We start from the raw sequence: 20,507 nt of genomic DNA, 5'->3' as shown, positions 1-20,507 counted from the left end.
GTTAGGGCCAACTGTCTTTTTCAAATGTGCTTTCCTTTATTTAGACACCAACATCATTGCTATTTAGGGTTTTCAGTGAACTTCCCTATTTTCTCCCTATTCTGTCTTATTCAGCAAAATGGATGAGCGACCGTTTCTTAGGATACTAATTGAATGTTCATTTAGACATGAAAGTGTTTGTCTCTCCACTTTTACTTCTCAAGCCAGAAGATCGTTTCCCTCTTTTCGTGGGAGTCCAGAAACAAGTTAAAGTTTCATTGAAAGTTTTATGACCCCAAGGTTGCAATGAGGTTCAAGTAACAGTAGAGAAAACTTGTGGACAGCCTGGGGAGAATATGCCCCTCTTGTTAGTTGTTTTGAGCCAATGTTCCAGAAGACTCTCCCCACCCACTCTGCTCCGAATGCCTTTCGAAATTCACATGCTTTTCTCATGTTAAGATCCCCATGCCCTCACACACCTCCTTTCCATATGCCATTCACTGAGCCTAGAATGCCATCCCCTCCATTGCCTGGAGAGCTCCTCACCCTTAAAGACTCAGGTCAGACGGCTCTTGTGTTACCAATTCATGCAAAGTGTTTTTTCTTGTTCACTTCTCCGTTCTGCACTTGAATGTTAAGTGACGAAGGGCAGAGGCCTGGTCTCACTTACCTTTGGGGCCGCTCAGGATCCGAGCTTACATGTTGCGTGCCATACATGCTCAATTAAGATTTTGTAATAAACCGATTTCCCGTGTTACGGGTCAAAGCCAAAACCTTAAAAAAATAAATTAAAAAAAAAAAAAAGCCAAAACCTTGCTGTGCCCTTCGACCCAGTTATCCCCATGATGGAGGAATCCATCCAAAGGAAATAACCGAAGAGGAGAAAGGAAATTACGCGGACCGAAGTGCTGTGAAATATATATTTGCTAAATACTGGCAACAAGCGGAATGTTTATCAACAGGACAATGGTGAGCAAAGCGGGAGACGTGATCTTGCTGCAACACGATTCATTCTATCACCGACTGAACCAACATGGTGACTCCCAAGGATGTGTCAGAAATACAGAGATGAGTCAGTTGCCTTCGACCAGCGCACAGCCTGGCAGAGCCTTCTAAAGCAAACAGTACAAAACTACATAGAAACCGAGAACCGTTTGGGGTCTGATGTTAAGAGACAAATAGATTATGAAAGGGTCTGCACGTGATGCTTTCAGCTCTAAACACGTGAAAGTGTCTGTGACCTTGGCTCTCCAAGTTGGAATGAAGGATGGGGGTTCTCTCCGGATGGGCAGGGGTTTGCCGTGAGGCGACCGGAAAGGGATAGTCAAGGCAGGTTTGCCGTGTAAGCGCTGCACCAGGTAGGGGGAAAGCCGAGGTCTGGAAACCAGAGAAGAGGTGTGGCACCTGCAAGGGCTGGTGGCTGGTTTCTCATGCCGGGAAGGAGGCTCGCTATGTGAAAAGTACCATGGTTTCCATTGTACAGATAAGGAAGCTGAAGCTGGGCTGGCCCCGAGCTACCCAGCTGGCAAGTGACAAAGGTGGGATTGGAAACCATCCCTTGTCAGTTTGGGTCAGGGTGCCTTCTCTTCATCTCCCTGCACCCAGGAGCAGGTGATGATGCGTGATGGAAGAGATCCGGTTGGCCGAGAGGCTGGATTCTTTGGGGAAGGGGATGAAATGGAGAACCTGTTGGTGGGGCCACATGATGGAGGGTCTCGGACTGGATGCAGGGGACACTGGAGTGCCTTCGCGGGTCTGGAGGCATGATAGAGAAGGGTTTAAGGAAGAGCAGGCTGGCAGTGCGTGCTGGCTGGTGTGATCAGTGAGGAGGCTGGGCCAGATACATGGGAAGGTAGGTGGGCAGCTCTTGTTCCATTGGGTCAAAATAGTACCGCCCCCCCCCCGGCCCCGGCCCCCAGCTTCTTGGACATATTTCTTCCTGCACCTCTAACCATGAGATAGGAATGGACGCCTCCATCATATCTATTCTCCCCCGCGTGAATACCACAACCTGGTCCAGGGAGGGGCATCTGATTCAAACTCGGCCAATGAGAGCCCTTCCCTGGGAATTTTAACCTTGGGACCAGAGAGGAGTGGTTCTCAGTCCCACTCTGTTGGCGAAGCTGTGTCTGGGAGCTCTGTCACCACTCAGAGATTTGAGAGCCCTAGAGAGGAAAATTCTAGCTGGACTCAAGCCCTAGTTTCTGCATACTCTGAGGGCTCAGCCACTCTCTTGCTCATGCTACCATGTGAATAATCCTCCCGCCTCCTCTTTAGCTAAGCTGCAGCGAGTTGAATTTTTGTCCTTTGTGAACAGAAAGCTCTGACATTTGCAGTTAGAGACGTGCCTACCCCTTATCCCTCAAATTTTGGGCACGATGCTCAGAAACGCTTCAGGGTTGTTTTGGAGGATTCGGTCCGTCATGTCTTGCGTGTAAGAAACAAACAAAAAATCTGTCTTCATTATTCAGTGGCAGGCTTGGGAACTCCGGGCTCTCTAGAGGGGCAAGGCTTTGGGGATCCCCTCAGAGAAGGATGGACGCATCCCCATCACTGGTGTGGTGAGTAAAATTACTGCTCAGAATGCTTTCCCGCTTGCTCGTTTGTGATTCAGACGGGGAGAAACCGGCGTGGACAGGATGACCACACAGGACGGCCAGGCATTTTCTATACAGGTGGTAAAGGTATCTTCTGAACTTCTCTCCAGCAAACGCATAGATAAAGGGGTTGAGGCAACAGTGGGTGAATGCAATTGTCTCAGTCACACTGAGCGCCAACCTCAGATCCTTCTTCATGTCACAATTGGGAAAGAAGTCATAGAGATTAAGCGTCTCTAAAAAAATCATGATGTTGTAGGGTGTCCAGAAGAGAAAAAACACGACGATCACCAGGAAGATCAGCTTAATGGCTTTGGCTTTCTTGTGGTTCTTGCAGGAAAACAGTGTCCGCATGATTCTGAAGTAACAGTAGCTCATAACGAGCAGGGGGAGTAGGAAACCAAGCAAATTTGCCTCCACGTTGCGGAGAACGGGCCAGAGGTCCTGCAGGACCTCAGGGTAGTCACCAAGGCACTCGTTTTCTTTTTGTTTTGTGAACATGAACTGAGGTGCTGCCACCAAGATGGCTGCCGCCCAGACGCCCAGGCTGATGGTGACGCCATGCTGCACGGTCCGGGTGTTCATGGAGTTGGCGGCCAGGACGATGGCCCGGTACCTGTCGATGCTGATGATGGTGATGAAGAATATGCCTCCAAAAAAGCCGATGAAGAAGAAGGCGGTAGACAGTTTGCACACGGCGTTGTGAAGGCCTTGCTCGCTCATCAGGTAGTGAGTCCAGAAAGGCAACGTGGCTACAAAGAGCAGATCCGACAAGGCCAGGTTCAGGAGGTAAATGTCGGTGATACTCTTGGGCTTCCGGCTGTTGGTGAGGGCAAACACTACCAGCAAATTTCCCACCAGGCCAAAGGCAAAAACAAGGGAGTAAAATATGGACAGGAAGACGGTCCCGAAGGCCACAACGTCCCCCATATCACAGGCTTCGGCCGACTCATCGTACTCAAAGTATTCCAAAGTTGATTTGGGGGAGTGGGTGGGCATGGCGACGGCCTGGATCAGAGAGGAAAACAAATAACAGTATTAGTTCTCAGAGAAACAGTTGGGATTCTAGCTGGCCCCACGCATGGGCAGGCTGAAAGAAACAAGTATCCGTCGGGCGCCTAACTGATACGCTTCCCAGTCTGAGAGGATCAGGGACTTGTTCAGAGCTGTGCAGTGAACGGCTCAGCTAACGTTTGAATCTAGACCTTTTAAAGCTTGAGGCAGATCTTTTCTTCTTGGATCTTCAAACGTCTATCCAAAAGGTTGACCAGGGTGTCAATAGTGGGAGAGAGGACTATGGGTGTGGAGAACAGGGGGTCGTATGGTGGGGGTGCAGCCATAATTCACTCTTGTAGTCCAAACTTCCCCGAAGCGATTCTCCGCTTCCTTCCTTATCCCCACCCCTCCACCCTCTGGATCCCAATTTGTCCCATAGGAAGCCAAGACTGAAGAGAGAGGTCTCAGATACTCTCCAGAGCCTCGAGCAGACCTGTACGCGGAGCCCCTCATCTTTGTTTTTGAGATCCCTTTCTCTTCCCCTTCCTTTTGGAACCAACAGGTCCTTCTCTTCCTGAAGGGATAAGACAGAGTCATACACTCTAGAGTGACCGCCTCGTCTCCGTTTTCCCAGGACTTTTCTGGGGTTAGCACCAAAAGTCGGAAATGCTTTAGTTCTAAGCAGACAGCCACAGACGGCCACCCCTCAAGGTCAAGTGAAGAGGGTGCCACCACTGCCATCACAGGGTCATGAAAGGGGTGTGGAGCCCGTCTGGGGGACCGTGCTCCAGTAGCCTGCTGTGCTGGGCCCGGGTGGCGAATTCACCCCGTAATTACCAGCCCTGCCCTCACTTTGGCCTGGTCTTCCCCATGATTCTTAATCTCCGCTTCCTTCAGAAGAAAAATTGAAGGGGAAGACGTTTCTGCACGGGTTGGGAAGTCACACTTCGCATTCCTCCCCCTCCTCCCTAGCCAGGGCTCGCTTGTTATTCACTCCAGAGGCTGCAAGGGCTCCCCTTTCCCCCTGGCCCTCGGAGGCCTCCTCCTCTTCCTTGTGATGCCACAGACGGGCCCCTGAGAAACCCTAAGCATGTTCATAGCACGCCTCCTGGTTGTCACTGCCTCCCTCCCCACCACAACCAAAAGCAAAGTTCGCACTTTTTAACCAAGGGAGTGTCCACACCCTGCTGCCTCCTTTTCACACTGGTTTTGCCCAGACTGTGTCTCTTTCAAAGTGAGGGCCCGCCCTCGCAGCCTCCGCTTTGTGTTCTGGCCCATCTTCGCATCTTATCCAGATTCTTCTGGGACGAAGAGGGTTAAGCCTTTCTGCCCTGGGCCCTCTCAGCCTGGGCTGACGTTCCCAGCATCTCCAGGGAGAGTGTATGCGTTCCTGGCTTTCAGCAGCCAATACCCTTTTCTCAGAGACAAATCTCTGGCTGTGACCTTAATCAACAACGTTTAAATTTAGCAGTGATTGCTAAATCAGTCAGTCGAGCATCTCTCTCTCTCTTTTTTTAAAGTTTTTATTCATTTATTTTGAGAGACAGCGTGAGTGAGCGAGCACGGGAGAGAAAGGGAGAGAGAATCCCAAGCGGGCTCTGTACTGTCAGCGCAGAGCCTGGTGTAAGGCTCGAACTCAGGGACTGCAAGATCATGACCTGAGCTGGAACCAACAGTCAGACTCCCCACCGACTGGGCCACCCAGGCGCCGTGAGCATCTGAATCTTGATTTCGACTCAGGTCATGGGCTTATGGGTTTGTGGGATCGAGCCCCACGCTGTCAGCACAGAGCCCATCGGGGATTGTCTTTCTCCCTCTGTCTCTGCCCCTCCTGCGTGCGCTCTCTCGCTCTCTCAAAATAAATAAGCTTAAACAAAAATAATGTTTAAGTTCAGCCACAGAAAATGGCTGAGATGCTACCCTTTGTGAGCTACACAAATGTCAGGTTGAAATGGCTCGAGCGGAGATATGGGGAGACGGGGAAATTCCTGCCTGCGTGCAGGTGGCTTGCTGAACGTCTTTCCAGACGTGCAGCCGTGTAGGAGCGAATGAGTCAAGCCCTCAGTGGTTGTAAGTCAGGGATCCTGGAGCTACGACCCTCTGCCTTCCCCCTTCTCCCCCAGGGAAAGGAGCTGGCGAAGCTGGCCTTGACAGGAGGCCAAGGACAATGAGACTGTGTGGCATCTCTTCGTGCCTGTGCTGGGGCCTGCAGCCCAGAAACTGTGCTGGTGGGTTGGCCTGATTTTGCCAAATCTGCATGAAATAGGCTTAATTTCCACCCTTGGCACTGTGCCCTGTCCACAGGATCTCCTCTAAATCGAGCAGGAGTCCCTGGGTCACCGAGGAGGGACAGCGGGGAGGTGGGCAGGCTCGGGCTCTCCCTTGGCTGAATCTCACGTCTGCCCTCTGGCCAAGTGACCTCGAATGAACTTGGAACCTCTGAGTCTGACGTCCCTCATCTGCAAGACTGGGACTCATTCTCACGTCTGCCCACAGCGCCATTCTGAGGATTGTGCCCGGCACAGTGTGTTGCATACAGCAGACACTCAAATAAATGCATGTGGTGAGGAAACAGAAGCACTTTGGACCTCTGCAACCATCCGGGTCTCCCGTGAACCGTTGTGCTGCTCACTCCCACCCTAGGCGTTGTGGATATCCCATCTGTAAAGTTCTTTTTATTTATTTTTTCCCTGAAATAACAGGTATTTTCTTTTCAGATTTTCTGGGGGAGAGGGCAAAGGGGAGGGTAAACAAGCCTTTACTGAATTTTTACTCAGTTCTCGGGCTCATTGCTAAACACATATTACCTGTGTGTGTGTGTGTGGGGGGGGATTTTCATTTAACTCCCTTGACATTTTAAAAATGAACAAAAATACGAGTTACATGGAAAATGAAATAAGTAAGCAGACAGTCTAATATGGTAGGCCTGTGGTTCATGCTCAATAAACGGGAGCCGGCACGTAAAAGGATAACGATCCCTATGGACAAGTAGATGTACTCGGAGAAGGCAAGTAACTTGCTCAAGGCCGCACAGCTGGCCTGTGGCACGGCTGCAGTGGGGGCTCACACGCGGCCAGCCTGTCTGTCCTGCCCGAGACTGGGAGTTCCTGAGCGAGGACCGGTGTCTCCTTCAGCTCTGTGGACCAGTGTTCAACAGAGGGAGGGGCCTGGCACAGAGCCAATGCCGCAGGAATACTTGTAGGAATACAAGTATTGTATCCTAGACCTTCATTCCAAATTGCCCTATGGGACTGGTAATGACGGTGGCCTTTTAATTGTCCGGTTCCCAGACGTGCAGACAGGGCACACAAGTGTCTTTCCTGATCCCAGGCCAGCGGCCCTTGCTTGAACTCTGAGCGCTTAGTGGATGCCTCGTGCATTGAATGTTCCTCTGAATTTGGTAGCCTTATCAAGGGAGAGAACTTTTTGGGAAAGGTAGATCCTCTAATTCCTGGAGCTTCTGAGATGTCCCAGGACTGGGAGATGAGCTTAAAGCTGGGGACAGTCCTCGAGGGTGGTCTCTGGGACAGGTTGAAGGGCCGCCGGGGGTCTGATGGGCCGGACACGGGCTTTCCAGGCCCCGAGGCCACCAGGAACCGAGTGAGGGATCCAAGCAGATAAGCTTTCTCTGCGGGGCCTCATCAGCCGGGTGTCATACAGATGGGGGTGCGAGAGGAAGGATAGGTGTTGGGGTGAAGCACCCGCTGAGGGCTGTGGCCAGCAAGCACACAACCCCTCCCGGCCGTTCTCAGGCCTCCTCGCCCTCTCCTCCCGTAAGTCAAGGTTTTGCTAAATGCTGTCCAGCTGCAGGAGTCTGTGCTGAACCCAGAAGCGGAGTTTGAGCGCACATGCGTTTCCCACCCAAGTATAAACTCACTCCCTCTCCGATCCTGCCCTGCTGCCCACCCCCACCCCCCCCCCCCAACTCTGGCCCACTTCCTTTTCTCAGGCCTGCTCATTTATTTTTTAACTTTTTTGGGGTCATCATTTGCCCAGTGTTTCCAATCAGCTTCCCTGTTCTCTACTTCCCTTTTCATTTAAGTGGCCCAAGTCCACTTTCCTCTTCAGTCCCACATCCTTTTCGGGCCGCTTCCCCCATCTTTTGCCTTCACATCCTGCTCACTGCCTGCTGGATCCTGTGCGTCTTCTTGTGTTTTACGTTCCTTGGCCAGTTGGTGGTTTTCCCTCTGGGGTCTCCGCTGATGGCTTTTTGGGCCCCTGAGTGAAGACCGGGTTAGAGGCTCCGTCTAAATGCCGCTAAAATTGTGGTTTAATTTTCTTTTTTAATGTTTGTTTACTTTTTTGAGAGAGAGAGAGAGAGAGACAGTGAGAGCTGGGGAGGGGCAGACAGAGAGGGAGACACAGAATGGGAAGCAGGCTCCAGGCCCTGCGCTGTCAGCACAGAGCCCGATTCGGGGCTCGAACCCGTGGACCGTGAGATCATGACCCGAGTCGAAGCGGGACACTTAACCGACTGAGCCATCCAGGTGCCCCATCATTTTTGTTCTTTTGAACCAAAGGGAATTAGAGGAAAGTACAGATTGCTAGAGCCCTGACCCCATCGTTCTTTGTGGGGATGCCATTGAGCCTAAGAATGTTCCAGAGCCTGAAGTTATCCTCGGAGAGCCCTCTGTGGAAGGAGAGGAGGCTGCCCTTCTTCGGTGCCCACGGACTAGCACACTCCATACACAAGCCCCTCTTTGATTCTGTCTACAGGCCCACATGCGATGGTTGTCCCTCCCGTACAAATGAACCAGCAGAGGCTCCGGGAGATCGGGGAAGCTTGTCCAGGGAACAGCAGAACCAGGTGTATCTCTCCACAGAGCCATGCTCCCGCCTCGCCCCCAAGGCTTTCCCTCTTGGAGGAGGAGTGTGCAGGCTATTGTGGACCACTTCTCTAGAGTTGGAACGAGAAATAGGAGACACAGCCCCCTCCCTCCCCCGCCAAAGAAGATGGTCCACGATGCGAGTCTGAACACTTTCCCCGGGTCTCTCCCCTCAGGACTCAGAACCCGGTAGTCTGACCGTCAGGCAAAAGGCAGGCAGTCAGGAAATGAAGAAGGCGGGGACATTTCCTCTCCAGCCACAACTAGGGAGTCCTCACGGCCGGACCCCCGAATCTAGCTCTCATCAATGGTGGCAAGGAAATTTGGAGTCCTTTTCTCTGGAGAAGAAGAGGCTGAAGGCTGTAGGCTCAGCTCATTTCCTGCCTTCAAACACACGGTGACACGGATGTAGTTCACAAAACGCAACGCCAGATCTTCTGGCGTGTTTAATTTTTCGACAAGGACCAAACAGAAGGAAATAGTCTTTAAGCACGACATGCGTCCTGGGGCGGTAAAAGCACGGCTTAGTGTCACGAGAAGTGACTCTTCAGTGACCTGCCCAGGGAACATGACGCTTCTGGGCTCACAGCCTGCCCGAGTTCAGATGAGGTTCCATCTGGATCAGTCGATTTCAGCCCTGACAAATCTTCACCTTGGCCTACAGAGGAAGGTTTCCAGTGTGGCCCCCAAGCCCACACCCCTGGCCGCTTGGGCACAGGGTTTTCCCAGGTCCTGATGGTTTTCCCACTTACAAGGACAGCTGATTTTGTAAGAGACACCCTGGGGGATGCAGGGAGAGGTAAGGATGAGAGGGCAAAAGAAGGACAGGTGGAAGGGCCTTGAACTGCACCCCAAGGAGCTAGAAGGGCACATTCTGCACCTCGCAGCCCGTCCCCCGTGCAAGTAAACAGAGCGGCTGTCTACACCTCGGCAACCAATCTACCTGCGACCACAGGGCCTTACCCGCCCTCTAGCGTTTGCACGGGCCAAACACCCCAAGTCAGAAGCAGCAACAGGAGAAAGCCAGACCGGAGGCGAGAGCCTCCTGGGTGAGCCACCCCTCTCCGGAAGCTGCTTTTGCTCTGGGTTGGACACACCGCCCTCTCCTTTCGTCTTCCGAGCACATTGTGGTATTTATTCGTCCCTGCCAAACTGTGAAATTCTGAAAAGAAATGTTTTAGGGCTTTTTTCTGGTAATTGAGGAAGAGATGGATTTTAAATAAATTATTAACTAAGCTAATTATGTATCTTTGTAAGGACAAATAAAAATTCAAAATAAGAGGCTTAATTCTCCCTGCTGAAAATAAGGGAAGAGATTCTCTGCCTCCTCATTCCTAGGGCATTTGCTTTAGGAAATTCGTCGCTGGGGGCGCCTGGGGGGCTCAGTCAGTTAAGCGTCTGACTGATCGTCTGCCTTGGGCTCGGGTCATGATCTCACTGATCGTGAGTTTGAGCCCCAAGTCGGGTTCTGTGCTGATGGCTCAGAGCCTGGGGCCTGCTTCAGATTCCGTTTCTGTCTCTCTGCCCCTCCCCTGCTCGTGCTCGCTATCTCTCTCAAATATAAAATAAAACACAAAAAAAAATTAAAAAGAAAAACAAAACAAAAGGAAACTCATCACTGGAGTGTTTTCTCCTCTCTTTGAAATGAGGACATGCGTCCTTTTGGGAATGTGATCACTTCTTTTGTCAGCTTTACGTCCCAGGAATCTTTCTCAGGGGCCTGGGGCTCCTTTCTTTGAAATATAAACATCAAGGGGCACCTGGGTGGCTCAGTCTGTAGAGCCCTGACTCCTGGTTTTGGCCCAGGTCATGATCTCGCGGTTTCATGGGTTCAAGCCCCGCATCTGGCCCCATGCTGACAGCACGAAGCCTGCTTGGGCTTCTCTCTCTCCCTCGCTCTGCCCCTCCCCCGCTCACGCCGTCTCTGTCTCTTTCAAAATAAATAAACTTAAAAAAAAAAAAAGGAAATATAAACATCAAGAATTAGCACCTGTGTCTCCCAGTTTCTCTGGAAGGGTAGGAGCCTAACTTGGGTGGGTGCCCTTCTGCTTCAAATTGCCAAAATCCTCCCGTCTTAAACATAGGAGTCTATTTCTTCTCTGGAAGAAGCCAGCCAGCTATCACAGACGGTCCCTTCAGTTATCATGGTAGAGTTAGGATGACAGTGTGTGGCTGAGAACTAGGTGTGCTCTCTCGCCACAGGGATCCTAACCGCTGGGCCCTACGAAAGGGTGAGATTCCCTCTCCCCCCACCTCTGCCGTCTCTCAGCGGATTGTCCGCGATGCCCATCACCTTCTGGTGGCCTGTCTGTTTAACAGTAACGGTGTTTTCTCTGTTATCTCTGTGAGAGGTTTTTTCTGGGTTGGAGATCTTAGTTTCTATTTTACTTCCCCAACAGTAGGTGCTGTGCTAAATTCTATGGAGGTAAACGTGGCTAAGATACAGTCTCTGGGAATTGTGGTTACTGTTCAGTAGCAGACTATCAGAAGAAAAGCTGGGGGAGACCCAGGGACTGGATCGTTTCAGCTGAGTCTTGAAGCCGGGGCAATCTTCCAGGTAAACGAAGGTGGAGGGGGGGAGCAGGGGCGGGTGTGGGGTGGGGGGGGCCACTGAAGCCGAAGGCACTGAGCACAGGCATGTTCCCTAGGGTCAAGCCCGCTCATCGCCATTGCTGTATAGGCAGGCAATCGTGGAGCGGTCCACGATTACCTACCTCACCGTCGTACTCCTGGCTGGCTTGCAGGGCGAGGTCTCTGTGGACAACGCCACCGAGAACATTTGCGCGCGTTCATCCACATCTCCCACGGCTCGGATGCATTTTAAAAATGCAGACTCCAGAGCAGACCGACTATGTGAATCCGTGCATATAAAGGTCAGGAGCGGGCAACAGCAATGCATATTGTGCAGGGATGCACATCTAGGCGGGTAAAGCCCTAAGGACGAGTGAGGGAGCAATGGCCAACACAATCAGGATGTGGGGATTTTGGGGAGGGCAGGGTGGCAGTCAGGAAGGCAAGTGAGGGGGGGCCGCTGGGTGGGGGCCGGCCTGGGTCTCTCCTGCTGCCTGGCTGCAGGTTGGGTGCGAGATTGATCTGTAAGTCGTGAACCTGCACACTGTTCTTTGAGTGTGCTGTATTTGACGTGGAACATAGGTTTAAGGAAAAGGACAAAGAGGGCCTGCAAAAATACTTTAGAAAAACATTTAAAGAGACGCGAGCTAGGTTTCCTTCCCTACAAAGGTTCATAATCCGAAATAGTTGCTCTTTGGCCAGACCGGAGGAGGAGGTGTGGCTGCAGGGCCGAGAGAATTCCAGCCCTCGGCAGCCAGTGCCTTTCTGAGCCCCTAGGGAGGGCGGGCGGGATCACGACTCGGCCGGAAGCGCCAGCATTGGCCCTCCTGGGCAGAGCCAGTGTTGCAAGCCCTTGGAATCCCTGGACTGTGCTGCTGGGAACGAGAGCAAGTTCCCGGAAAAGGCAGCGGAGACCTGGCCTGTGCCACCGTGGCTGTGCCTCTTCGTAACTGTGACCCGTTGTTGGACAGCAGGAGTCCGCCTCCCTGTCTGGCTCGTGCACGGAGGGTGCTGGCTCTGAACACCTTCAGCGGGAAATATTTGAGCCTGAACAAAACGGGTAGCCGCGGCCTCTGTTCCAGGTCAGAGGTTGAGCTGGGGAGGGGGTAGCTGAATGGCCCAGACCCTGAGATGGACGGTCTCTGAGGCCAGGGTCTCTGGTGTGGGGCCCTCCCCAATACTGCTGCCTTTCTACAACCCGGCCCGGGGCGGGAGGGGGGCGGGGGTGCGCGATGAGGGGTCTACTGGGGGAGGATGGGTTGGGGAGTGGATGCTGGTTCTGACCTGATGGGCTCTGGCATACGTCCTCTTCCCGGCCCCTCGTAACCTCATTTGAACGTGCTTAGTGGTCTTAAGGCGCACAAACTTTCCGATCCGTGGCTTCCCACAATGACAACCCATATTGTTTCCTGAGCACCAAATACGGGCCAGACGGTGTGGTCAGAACTGGATATACCTTGCCCTTGATACAGATATTCGACCTCTACCCGTCACTCGCCTTCAGCGATTCTCAGCTCATGGCTGGTATTCATTTTAAAGCAGGACTCGAGGCTTAGCAAGGTCAGGTGCAGAGTCAGGACTTCCAAAGCCCAACTGCCTCTCCTACCCACTGTGAAGCAGAGAGTGACGGCCGTGGAGCCCGGCTAGGGTATGGCTGGGCGTGTGGCTGACACACAGTCGGTGCCCCCTTCCCTGGGGGGCGGGCAAGAGCCACGTCCTGCCCTGATTCCCTGCGTGAAAATGAAGCCAAGCAAAGAGGCAGGCAAAAGATGTGGAACCATACTTGCGTGCATACACACAGACGGACATGCAGACAGACAGGCAGACAAACAGTGGTGCCCAAGGCTCAGCAGCCCAGTTCCTGCCTGCGTCCTCTTACAGGGCCCAGTCCCCTCCCAGGCAACCCCGGGCATGGGCTGACCTGCCCCGCAGAAGCTTCCCCAGGGAACTTTCTCGTCTGCTTCTCACACAATCCAACCTTCTTCTTTCTTTTGGGGTCAAGTTGTTTTCTACCTTGAGTTTTCTGTGTAAAGCATTTGAGGGGGCACCTGGGTGGCTCAGCCGCTCGAGCGTCTGACTTCGGCTCAGGTCATGACCTCGCGGTTCGTGAGTTTGAGCCCCCGCGTCGCCGGGCTGTCTGCTGTCAGCGCAGAGCCTGCTTGGGATCCTCTGTCTGTCCTCTCTCTCTGCCCCTCCCCTGCTTGTGCACGTGCCCTCTCTCTCTCTCTCTCAAAAATAAATAAAATTTTAAAACAAGAAGAAAGTACTTGGAAAAAGGGGGGTGCCTGCGCAGCTGAGTCCATTAAGCATCAGACTCTTGACTTCGGCTCAGGTCATGATCTCCGAGTTTGTGGGTTCGAGGCCTTGGTGGGGCTCCCGTGCTGGCAGTGCAGAGCCTGCTTGGAGTTTGGTCTCTCTCCTTCGCTTTCTGCCCCTCCCCTGCTCATTCGCGCACTCTCTGTCTCTCTAAACACACAAATAAACTTTAATGTATTTGAAAAAGAAAATGAACTTTTCTGGAGGAGGGGAAATCCTAAAGCTCCCTAGACTTTCTCTGAGCTCGGCTGTCAACCTACAGAGCGCAGACTACAGAACCTGTGAGATAAAGGTCAAGTAATGAGAAGTGACGGGTCCGGCCAGTCGTCAACCAGACCTCAACGCGTTTCCTCCTCTCTTGCACCCATATGTGTGTCCGCTCATAATTTCTGAGACGGTTTTCCCATGGCACGAACCTTCTGAGGCCGTGTCCTCAGAGTGATTACAACGGCATTGAACATCGAATTTGTGTCAGCGATTTATTCATTAAAATGGTTGTCGCTGGAAATGCAGTGGTGCTCTTTATAAAAAAATGTAGGAGGCACCCAAAAAGCACAGGAAGAAAAGGAAAAACAAGACAGAACCAAACTTTCCACCATCCAACTTCCCGGAATCAACCACAGCTAGCTTTTTGCCCTTTCCCATCCAATGTCCATGCCTATTCCTATATCCGTATTAAGCATAGTTATATTTACATTTAAAATGCAAGGTGGCTCAGTCGGTTAAGCATCTGACTCGGGCTCAGGTCATGAGCTCGTGGCTCATGAGTTCAAGCCCTGCATCGGGTTCTGTGCTGATAGCTCAGGGCCCGGAGCCTGCTTCGGATTCTGTGTCTCCCTCTCTCTCTGCCCCCCATCCCCCCGCTTGTGCTCTGTCTCTCTCTAAAAATAAATAAACATTGAAAAAAAATTAAAAAAATAAATAAAAACTAAAATGCAGATTCTACATTAAACATTTTTTATTACAACATTTTCTTTTTTTTTTTTTTTTTTAAAGATGGAATTTTTTTTTTTTAATTTTTTTTTTTAACGTTTATTTATTTTTGAGACAGAGAGAGACAGAGCATGAACGGGGGAGGGTCAGAGAGAGGGAGACACAGAATGTGAAACAGGCTCCAGGCTCTGAGCTGTCAGCACAGAGCCCGACGCGGGGCTCGAACTCACGGACCGCGAGATCATGACCTGAGCCGAAGTCGGCCACTCAACCGACTGAGCCACCCAGGCGCCCCTATTACAACATTTTCTAACCTACATAAAGGCAGAGAGAGCCCCCAGGTTCATCACATAGCTTCAATTGGCAACTCATGGTCACTATCCCATGCAATCCTACTTCATACCCTACTGCATTAATTAAAAACAGATCCAGGCATCATAGCATTTCACCCATAAACAGGTAAGTATGAGTCTCTAAAAGAATAAGAACTCTTTTTATACAAAATAACAACTTCCTTACTATTTACCTTAAAAAGCGCCTAATAATTCCTCACTCTCATCCAGATGCCATTTGTTTTCAGGGCAATGTCTACTCGTCCCTGGCATGTAAGTGCTGATGCTTGTAATCGCACCCCGCGTTGAGCGCGTCCCAAATGGTCTGATCACACGCTGCCCGCCACCCCTCAAACCCCTTGGCCCTTCGGCAGCAACATCTTCCGGAAAGTGGTCCCTCTTAGCACGTAAAGCGAAAACCAGCATCTGTAACCCACGGTGACCTCTGACCACCGTGCCCCACCCGCGAGCCCACAGGTGTTGGCCAGTTCTCTGTTTCCTACCTGGGCTGGGCCTGGGAAGGGAACTTCTGGACTTGGCAATTGTGACAATCAGCCACCCCGTCCCTCCGTCTGTCTGTCACGGAGTATTTCCCTTCCCACCCGCCCCCCCGCCGAGGGCATCTTTATTTGCAAAGTTAGCCAATAGTCTCTGGTTTCCTGTGAGGTTCACTCCAAGGCCTGCCTGGTTTCTTTAGATACCGCCGCAGGCGAGCTCAGAAGCTCCAGGCTGGAGGCCAGCTGATGGCAGGAGGGTCTGAATTCACAAACCTGGGGGACTGAGTCTGGGGGGACACACAAAGCAGGGGACTGGAGGACGTGACGGTGTGGGGGCTGTGTTATTTGCCCCCATTGTGGCGGGGAGGACAGGAAACAGTGTAGGTCTCATGAGCCACCCAAAGCCACTGTACTTCAGTTTCCTTGGGTGTGAAAAGAGAGCCCACGGTACTCACCCGGCTGCCCTGGGGTGTGGATGAAACGAAGTACAGCTTCTCTCTCCAAAGCGAGGCCCCAGGCACCGGGAGCTTACAGACATGTGGCACCTCGGGCCCCGCCACTGAATCAGGCTGCATTTTGATGAAATTCTTAGGAGATTGGCAAGTGCGTGGCTTCTGAGACGCATTGGCACAAAAGGCACTTAGTGAGTGCCTGGCACCTGGTAGGGGCTTCTGATTTATTTTCCCCTCGCCTCCCTCCATCAAGGCACTCAGGGCCTCCCTAGGCCCTCCGGTCAAGCCGGAGGCGCATGTGTGCCGGGCACAAGCTTCACCCACAAACCGGGGCAGGCTCTGTCCCCACCGTCTCCCACAGCCCGCCCCGTTCCGCCGGACGGGGAATAGCTGGGCCTGACTCTCGGGGCTACTCTCCTGCTGCCTGCCCTGGCTCGAAGCCGGTGCCTGCCCAGGCCCACCTGCCTGGCTCACCTACCAGGCAAATTCTACTGCCGGTCCCTCCCTCCCCTGGGGCCTGGCTGGGGTCTGGCACCTGTGGGCCACGTTTATTAAAGGATCAGGGGACTCCTCTGAGGCCTGCCTGGCTCCTCACGGCCCATCTTGCAGCCCGTGCCCCTGCACTGCTGTGGCCGTCGGAGCTGTGTCTTTCTGTGGGCAGGGCTATGCTGTGCGCTCCCCACCCGGCCTCCTCAGTCCCGGCCGCCAGGACCCCAGGACCGAGCTGTGGGTGGGACGGCGGTTCTGCCGGCTGGGCGACTGACCTGCTGGCATTTGAGGAAGTCTGCAGCCTCGGTTTCCCTTCCTCCTTTCCCTCTGGCCAGGAGGCTGTGGCACCCCACTCCCACGCCTGCCCTTCCTCATCCCCACCCCAGAGCCACCTGTCTCAGGGACCACCCGGCGGGGCCAGCTGCTTCGGCCTCCCTTCGCCTGCCTGTGACTCCCCTCCTGCTTCTCCGAGAGCCCCTCTCTGGGATCCTGCCAAGACTCTCTCTCTCTCTCTCTCTCTTGCAGTCACACAGTCTTCCCGGACAACCTCACCCACTGCACCGTTATCCTCATCAGCTGTCCCGTCTTCCTGGACAGCCTCTCCCACCGCCCGTCAGTGACCGCCTCTGCGATCCAATGCTCTGCGTCTTTGTCCCCAGCCAGGGTCTGCATCGGTGGCCCTCACGCCTCTTGCCATTTGCCCCCGTTGACCATTCTCCTCCAAAATGCCAACTGCGCGCCTGACCCCTCTGTGGGTTCTGCTCACTGGGAGTTTCAGCCCCAGGCCAGTAAGCATGGCCCGGGCAAGATCCTGCCCCTTCCCCTTCCCCTCCGGAGGTCCCACCCTGCTCTAACCACCTCCCCACCAGTGCCTGTGGGGGCTGCACTCCCCTTCGCACCTCACCCGGCTGGCGGGACCGGCTGCCAGCCCACCTCCTTGACGCTAACACAACGGCTTTCGCTGTCCCACAGGAGCTGGCAGCAGACCGGACCGTGAGTCACGGCCCAGCAAGTGGGATGCTTTTTTGTGCCGGTTCCTTTGCCTCCCCAATCCTACATGGTGACGCGTGTGGTAGCCCCGCACGCACAGCTTGCACACGAAGGAGGTTGCACCAGGGGAGAGGAACCCTGGGCTTGAAGAACATGCTGTTTTATGGCCAGTGGCGAACGAGCCTGCCCGGTGGCCCTGAGGGAGACGTGACCTCATCTCTGAGGCCGCAAGCACCACCCTGAGAAATGGGCCAAGGAAAGTGCAGCTGGGGCTTTGCCTTCTCTGTCCACTCCGAGCCACGGGAGAGCCCCAGCCGCCCTCCCGCACGGGCCACGCCTCCACAGACCTCGGTAAAGGCTGGACAGTTTCTCCCTGGGCCCCTGCTCACCCCTCCCCAGGGCTCCCCCACTGTGCTGCCCCATTCCTTGGGCCGGTCTTCACCCCTCCCTCTCACAGACCCTTTGGCTTCTCCCCCTTGTCTGAGCTGTTCCTTGTGAAGAGCAGCAGAATGTGACGTCACCAAATGTGCCACTTTGATGTGTTGATCATTTTGAGCTCGAGAAAGAGCAGATACAGGGGGAGGCTGTCTCTGACCCTCCCGATCTGCCTGAACTCAGAGTCCCCAAAAAGAGCTCAGTTGCCATAGATCCTCTCCCCTGGAGTTTCTACCACCCACCGGGGAGCATTGACACTTGTCACAGGAGAGGAGACTAGAAGTCCCCACCACATCCGGACACACTGGGTCACAAACTGTCACCCCTCCCATCTCTTCTTCCAAAGACCCTTCTGTCTTTCCTCCAAATCACTGACTGTCTCCAGAGAAGAACGCTTACCCCTGCCTTCTCCTTATTAAGCGGGTGTTTAAGCCTGAATTCTAAGCCAACTTGAGGAGACACTCATTTTTCCTGCCTACCCCCCAGGTATATACGATGCATACATGTTAATAACCTATTTGCGTTTCTTTTGGGAGTCGTTTGTTACAGAGGCCTCAGCCAAGAACTCAGAAGGGTAGAGGGGAAATTATTTTTCCTCCTCCCCAACAGTTTTGGGTGACTCGGACGGGACCTCTGAGACACCTTACAGGTGGGACCCTGGGAAGACTGGCAGAATCCAGTGAAGGATAAGAATTATTTGTCCTTTTGGGGCACCTGGGTGGCTCAGTCAGTTGAGTGTCCGACTCTTGATTTTGGCTCAGGTCGTGATCTCACAATTTGGTTCTTGAAATCGAGCCCCACGTCGGGCTCTGTACTGACAGTATGGAGCCTGCTTGGGAAATTCTCTCTGCCCCTCCCCCTCCTCAAAATAAATAAATAAACTAAGGGAAAAAAAAAAGAGATTTGTCTTCCCTACACTCGCTTGCAAGTCCTTATCACCCTCAGTTTCTCTTCCAGTGGAGACAGTAACTGACAACAGTAGCCTGCTTTCTGTTGGGTAGAGGGATAAGGGTGCTGGGCGGGCTTCCAGGCAAGAGCCATAGTGGAGAGGCCGTGAGGCTGGCGGGAACAGCGTGGCAGTGATAGGCACAGACACACAAGACAGGTGAGGACTGGAGACTTGGTCTGAATAAAGCTTTGTGGGAGAGACCCAGCAAAAGGAGGTAAGGATATGTTTATGCCTTGAATGCTAGTCTAGGATATTCCCACTTTCTGCTACGGGCTGGTGGTGGTGGGGGGGGGGTAGGAGGAGGGGGGGCTTGGGCATAACCACAGCAAACCTTTATGCAGCACAGCAGATGTGAACTCATGTAACCCAGTGACCCCAGAATCAGCTGTAACGCTCAGGTGAGGACACTGAGGGGAGGAGAGGTTATGTAACTTGCTCAAGGCCATCCAGCTCATATGTGGCAAAGCCAGGATTTGAATTTAGCATTTTGATTTCCTGGTCTATGCCACGCATTCTCAGTGGGGGTGACGATGCCTCCAAGGGGGTGACGATTCTACGGTGTGGACACACACACGGTACATAAGCCGATAGCATATCTATGTTGAAAAAATTTCATGAAAGGAGATTAAGAATACAATGCTGGGGTTCCTGGGGGGCTTAGTCGGTTGAGCATCTGACTTTTGATTTCAGCTCAGGTCATGACCCCAGGATCGTGGGATCCAGCCCTGCATCAGGCTCTGCACTGATGGCGATTCTCTCTTTCTCCCTCTGCCCCTCTCCCCCATTTGCTCTCTTTCTCTTTCTCTCAAAAAAAAAAAAAAATTTTTTTTTAAAGAGAATAAGATGTTTAAGAAGACCCACGTGGGAAATGATCAAGGTTGAGAAACCATTGTCTCTGCTCTTAATCAGACCACGGAGCTGAGTCTCATGCTTAAAGCCTGGGTTAGGCAACAGGATGAAAATGACATCTTCAGAAAAATAAAGCAGCGGTGGAGTGGAGGGGAGGGGGAGCTGCCGGAGTAGGAGGGAAGGGACAGACATGGGCCACGTGCTTCTCCGTGCCAGGTACGTGGCCTGTAAGGTCTCCTTTTGATCTTCCCCTTCACGTTAGGTACTGTTATTTCCATTTTCAGATGATGAAATGAAGAGACAGGAGCAAGGGGGCCACGGCCAGCAGCTGGAAAAGGGCCGGGGCAGGACTTGAACTTCCTGATTCTGAATGCAGGCAGGGAGAAGGTCACGGAGGGAGTGGACAGCAGAAGAGAGAGAGGGTGATCTGGCTAATGGAGACGGCACAGAACTGGTGAAAGACTGGGCCTGTTTCGGAACGAGCCAGGAGCCTCGCCACCAACAACTCAACCCCAACACGCCAAAAGACCCAGAGGCAGAAGTCCCTCACTCGTTCCTCTTCTCTGAAGAGAAGATCAGACACAGAAAATTGGGAAGTTGGAAAGGAGTCAACCTAGACAACACAAATGCTATTTACTTGTTTTTACTTCTCCCCTCTGCCCTAATGTTTACATTTTAACACTACCGGTTGCAATTTCCTAGCTTATTTCATAATTTCTGCTCAACAGGGATAAAAAGCATTCCTCTTTGGTACAAAGGTAACAGGACCCGGCAAAGATCTCCAGGAGTAGTTTTGGACACAATATTTTTAGGCACCATTAAACTATTTTCTTTGAAATAGTGAAACATTCCACTCTCCTCCCCCCAAACACGGTGTGTGTTCCCAATCACGTACAACTCAGTGGAAAATGAACAAATTAGCTGCAACCTTGAGTTATAGAAATATTTCCATCTTAGCCCTTTGAACTGCATAAGTAATTCAGATGACTTCCTAGAATGTCTTTCTATCACTCTCTGAGGCTCTGGAGGGTCTGTGTTAGGACAAAAATAAAATAATAGTTGTCTTTTACGAGCAACACCCTTAAAGGAATTCTTCTATTGCTGCTATAGAGAAGATGTAGTGCTCAATACCCAGGAGCGATAAAATAGAGCTCTTGGGTCCCTCTAGTTGATCAGCTGTTGACAACAAGCTGTCGGCGGGGCGCCTGGGTGGCTCAGTCGGTTAAGCACCCGACTCTGGATCTGGTCATGATCTCACGGTTTGTGAGTTCGAGCTCCGCGGCCGGCTGTGCGCTG

At 52.6% G+C, this 20,507-nt stretch overlaps 1 protein-coding gene across 3 annotated transcripts; it reads right to left on the bottom strand.

Moving 5' to 3' along the window:
* Nucleotides 1-885: 885 nt before the first annotated feature.
* On the bottom strand, nucleotides 886-16,024 carry CX3CR1 (C-X3-C motif chemokine receptor 1). 3 transcript variants are annotated; one of them, XM_015537067.2, is made up of 2 exons: nucleotides 15,503-16,024; nucleotides 886-3,584 (listed from the first exon to the last, which is right to left on the bottom strand). In XM_015537067.2, the coding sequence occupies exons 1-2, from the start codon at nucleotides 15,746-15,748 to the stop codon at nucleotides 2,505-2,507; spliced, it is 1,326 nt and encodes a 441-aa protein (XP_015392553.2). In that variant the 5' UTR covers nucleotides 15,749-16,024; the 3' UTR covers nucleotides 886-2,504. The 3 variants fall into 3 exon arrangements, with proteins under 3 accessions (XP_015392553.2, XP_042854959.1, XP_007081078.2); XM_042999025.1 differs by lacking the exon at nucleotides 15,503-16,024 and adding an exon at nucleotides 14,745-15,144; XM_007081016.3 differs by lacking the exon at nucleotides 15,503-16,024 and adding an exon at nucleotides 15,054-15,144.
* Nucleotides 16,025-20,507: the final 4,483 nt, after the last annotated feature.

Source organism: Panthera tigris, chromosome C2, assembly GCF_018350195.1.
Source record: "Panthera tigris isolate Pti1 chromosome C2, P.tigris_Pti1_mat1.1, whole genome shotgun sequence".
Lineage (NCBI taxonomy): Eukaryota > Metazoa > Chordata > Mammalia > Carnivora > Felidae > Panthera > Panthera tigris.
Note: the sequence above shows the minus strand (reverse complement) of the source record. Positions and strands in the feature narration are given on the sequence as shown.

What these genes read in the sequence shown, in the direction of transcription:
- CX3CR1 (XM_015537067.2), bottom strand. Translation starts at nt 15,748, where the DNA reads ATGGAGGGAGGCGAGGGGAAAATAAATCAGAAGCCCCTACCAGGTGCC. An exon ending in CCACACCCCAGGGCAGCCGG is followed by an intron (nt 3,585 to 15,502) that starts GTGAGTACCGTG and finishes TCTCTGATCCAG; the next exon opens with GCCGTCGCCATGCCCACCCA.